A 3,172-nucleotide genomic window follows, 5' to 3' on the forward strand; every position below is an offset into this window, starting at 1 on the left:
TATATTTTATTCTTACTATTTAAAGCAAACAAAAAAAAATTACTTCGATTTCTAATTTTTTACGTAAAATTTTCTTTTGAGCTTTTGAGTTGCATTAATAAATTTTACATTTTCTACAAAAAATAAAAAAATAAAAGAATAAAATCACAGCAAAAAAAAAATTTTTGATTTTAAAATTTTAATTGAATACATTTTTAATTACATTTCTACAATACATTTTTCTTAAAAAAGAAATTATCAATCAACTTTTTTTTTTTACTCATCCAAATAAAATACAAGCAATTGAATTGAATTGAATCGAATTTTTTTTTTTAAAAGAACCAATTTTCAATAAAATAATAATAATAATAATAATATATACATGATAGAAATTTCAGGCACTTTTAAATCAAATGATGTTAATAATTTATTGTTTTTCTTTTTTTAAAAATCAAATGATTTTAAGTTGGAATTAAATGTATTATTATTATTATTATTATTATTATTATTTTGATTCATCCAAAAGCTTGGCTAGTTCTTCTCTGGTATTGATTGGAAGAGAGCATGTATGGTGATGGCAAACATATGCAGTAGAATGACCATGAACAGGCTTGATGGTTCGAATTATATCATTTTTTTTATATAAAATACTTTCTTTGTCATCATCGATTAGTGCTAAAATTCTATTTGGAATAAATCTCGATTGAACAACGTTTAATAATGCTGCCGTGTCTGGATCTGTTTTTTTCCCGGTTATTAAAATCTAAAATTAATAAACACACGGGTTAAAGTTCAACACGGGGTACATTTATTACAATTAAAATTTTAAGGTTTTCATTAAAAGTAAAAATGACTCTTTTACCTGTGTAGGACCATCGTGGTAGAGTAACAAAGCCGAAACCATTTCTGGAAGAATAACGGGCATTTTTTTCAATCTCGACGTGAACGCAGCCAATAATTTTCCCGCGCGATCTTTATATTCTGCTTTATCGAGGTAAGCTCCGAGTCTAAGTAAATTTGATACGGATACCGAATTTCCGCAAGGTTCTGCTCCATCGTGATCTTCGATAAAAAATAAATAAATTTTTAATCATGCTTTTGAATCCGCACAAGTTCAAATGTTTCTCCGAACATAAACCTGTACCTTCTTTCATTCGTACGAGAATTGAAGAGTCTCCTGACGGACTAGAAAAATAACCGGCACCTCCTTCATCCCAAAACAAAGTATCTTGAGTTTCTTGAAGAGATTCAGCCCATTCTATCCAAATTGGATCAAATGACGCTTCGTATAAATCCAATAATCCTCGAATAAGAAAAGCGTAATCATCTAAAAATCCATTTATTGGAGTTGCTCTAAAAAATTTAATTAAAAAAAAAAAAAAAAAAAGTATTTAACAAGCTTAAATATTTTAAAACAACATTAATGGACTTAAATGCTTCTAATTTCATAAAATTTTTTTTAAAATAAAGAATATTTTTATTATTAAATACTTTAATTTAACCTACATTTGACTTATGGTGTTATCGGATGATTTATAACAACTTCTTAACAATGTTTTGGTATCATTCTTATACAAATGTTGTCTTATAAATTTGGCTGCTCCAATGGCTCTTTGAACGTAATGAGAATTTCCCAAAACTTGTCCAGCTTTTGCATATCCACTTATCATAAGACCTATAAAATTTTTTATGTGAATTTCCTTGTTTAATTCAAAAAAAATAATAATAATAATTTTTTAAAATTAAAATTTAACCATTCCATGAAGTTAAAATTTTATCATCTAAATGAGGTCGCGGCCTTTTAGCTCTTAAATTGAATAAGATTTTTTTACTTTCATCTAAAATTTGTTTCACTCTCTCTTCCGAAAGGTTAAATTTGGCTGCAACAGCAGCTTCACTATCTGTTATTATCAGTACGTTTTGATTTTTTAATTCATTATGAGGATCCTGTAAGAAAAATTTCAAAATACAGAAACGAACGTTAAGTTAATACATATTCTCGTTGCTAAACTAATAATATGTTAAATATAATTAACCTTTGATGGATTAACATTTCCGTTTGCTTTAACATTAAAATATTCACAAAAAACATCAGCATATGTTAATTCAGATGATTCGGGTATTTTTTGAGGTAAATGTTTTTTAATGTCTTCATAAGTCCAAACATAAAAAGCACCTTCCTTCTTCTCAGTAGAATCAGGCGCAGATAAGGAATCAGCATCTTCAGCACTGTAAAAACCTCCGTCCTAAAAATGAAACAAAAAACAAATATTAAGTAAGAAAGCCTTTAAACATATTAAATTATTATTATCAATTTTTATATTTTTTAAACTAACTGGGTGGCTTAAATCCCTGTCAACATAAGATAAAATCCCTTCTAAAACTTCTGAAAAAAATTGGTTTTTGGTTGTCAAGTATGCTGTAGCATATGATACCGCTAATTGTCCCTGATCATAGAGCATTTTTTCAAAGTGTGGAACGTGCCATTTATTATCCACAGAATATCTAGAAAAACCCTAAAATAATTTGTTTTTTTAGAAAATAACCTGCACCATTATTTAAATTTAGAATAAAAAAAATTTTTTTTTTTTATTTTAATAAAATAAAGGAAGAAAATTTAATAAAGTTAACCTTTCCAATGTGATCATGAATTCCACCATTGGCCATCATTTTTAAGGTGTGTATGCACATAGCCAGAGCTGTTTTACCTCTTTCTGATTTGGGTTCTCTGGCATATAAATGAAAAAGAAAGTTTAGATTTACAAGATGAGGGAATTTAGGAGCTTCGCTAAAACCTCCATAATTTTTTTCATAGCTTTTAAATAAAGAATTATAACATTTTTCAATGCAAGAAATGTCAGGTGGATTCACAGCAGATGGATTCAGAATGGAATTATCCAAAGAGGAAGATTGTTCTATATAATCCATTATTTTTCTTCCATTTTCAGAAAATTTTTGCCTGTTTTCTCGCCACTGTAAAGTTAGAATTAGTTTGAAACGGTACTTATTTAGTATGTATTAATTCTAGCGAAAAACCCTTTATTTAGTTATCTTAAATAACTAGTTATTGTTTATTTAATTTTCATACCTGTTCAGCTAAAATCAAAAGAACTGATTTAAAGCCAGGTCTCTCATGAAAATCACTAGGTGGAAAATAAGTACCCCCAAATATTGGCTCTAATTTAGGAGTAAG

General features: G+C 27.6%; 1 protein-coding gene across 1 annotated transcript in view; it reads right to left on the reverse strand.

Moving 5' to 3' along the window:
• Positions 1 to 484: 484 nt before the first annotated feature.
• Phum_PHUM047070 (uncharacterized protein) overlaps positions 485 to 3,172 on the reverse strand; it is a gene marked incomplete at both ends in the record, with an annotated part of 3,586 nt that continues 898 nt past the window's right edge. Inside the window, 9 exons of the mRNA XM_002423240.1 lie at positions 485 to 742; positions 842 to 1,041; positions 1,124 to 1,332; positions 1,486 to 1,654; positions 1,734 to 1,926; positions 2,016 to 2,225; positions 2,316 to 2,495; positions 2,611 to 2,952; positions 3,068 to 3,154. Coding sequence (XP_002423285.1) covers positions 485 to 742; positions 842 to 1,041; positions 1,124 to 1,332; positions 1,486 to 1,654; positions 1,734 to 1,926; positions 2,016 to 2,225; positions 2,316 to 2,495; positions 2,611 to 2,952; positions 3,068 to 3,154 — 1,848 coding nt within the window. The remainder of the gene's footprint in view (positions 743 to 841; positions 1,042 to 1,123; positions 1,333 to 1,485; positions 1,655 to 1,733; positions 1,927 to 2,015; positions 2,226 to 2,315; positions 2,496 to 2,610; positions 2,953 to 3,067; positions 3,155 to 3,172) is intronic.

Source organism: Pediculus humanus, genomic scaffold (genome assembly GCF_000006295.1).
Source record: "Pediculus humanus corporis 1103172107399 genomic scaffold, whole genome shotgun sequence".
Classification (NCBI taxonomy): Eukaryota; Metazoa; Arthropoda; class Insecta; order Psocodea; family Pediculidae; genus Pediculus; species Pediculus humanus.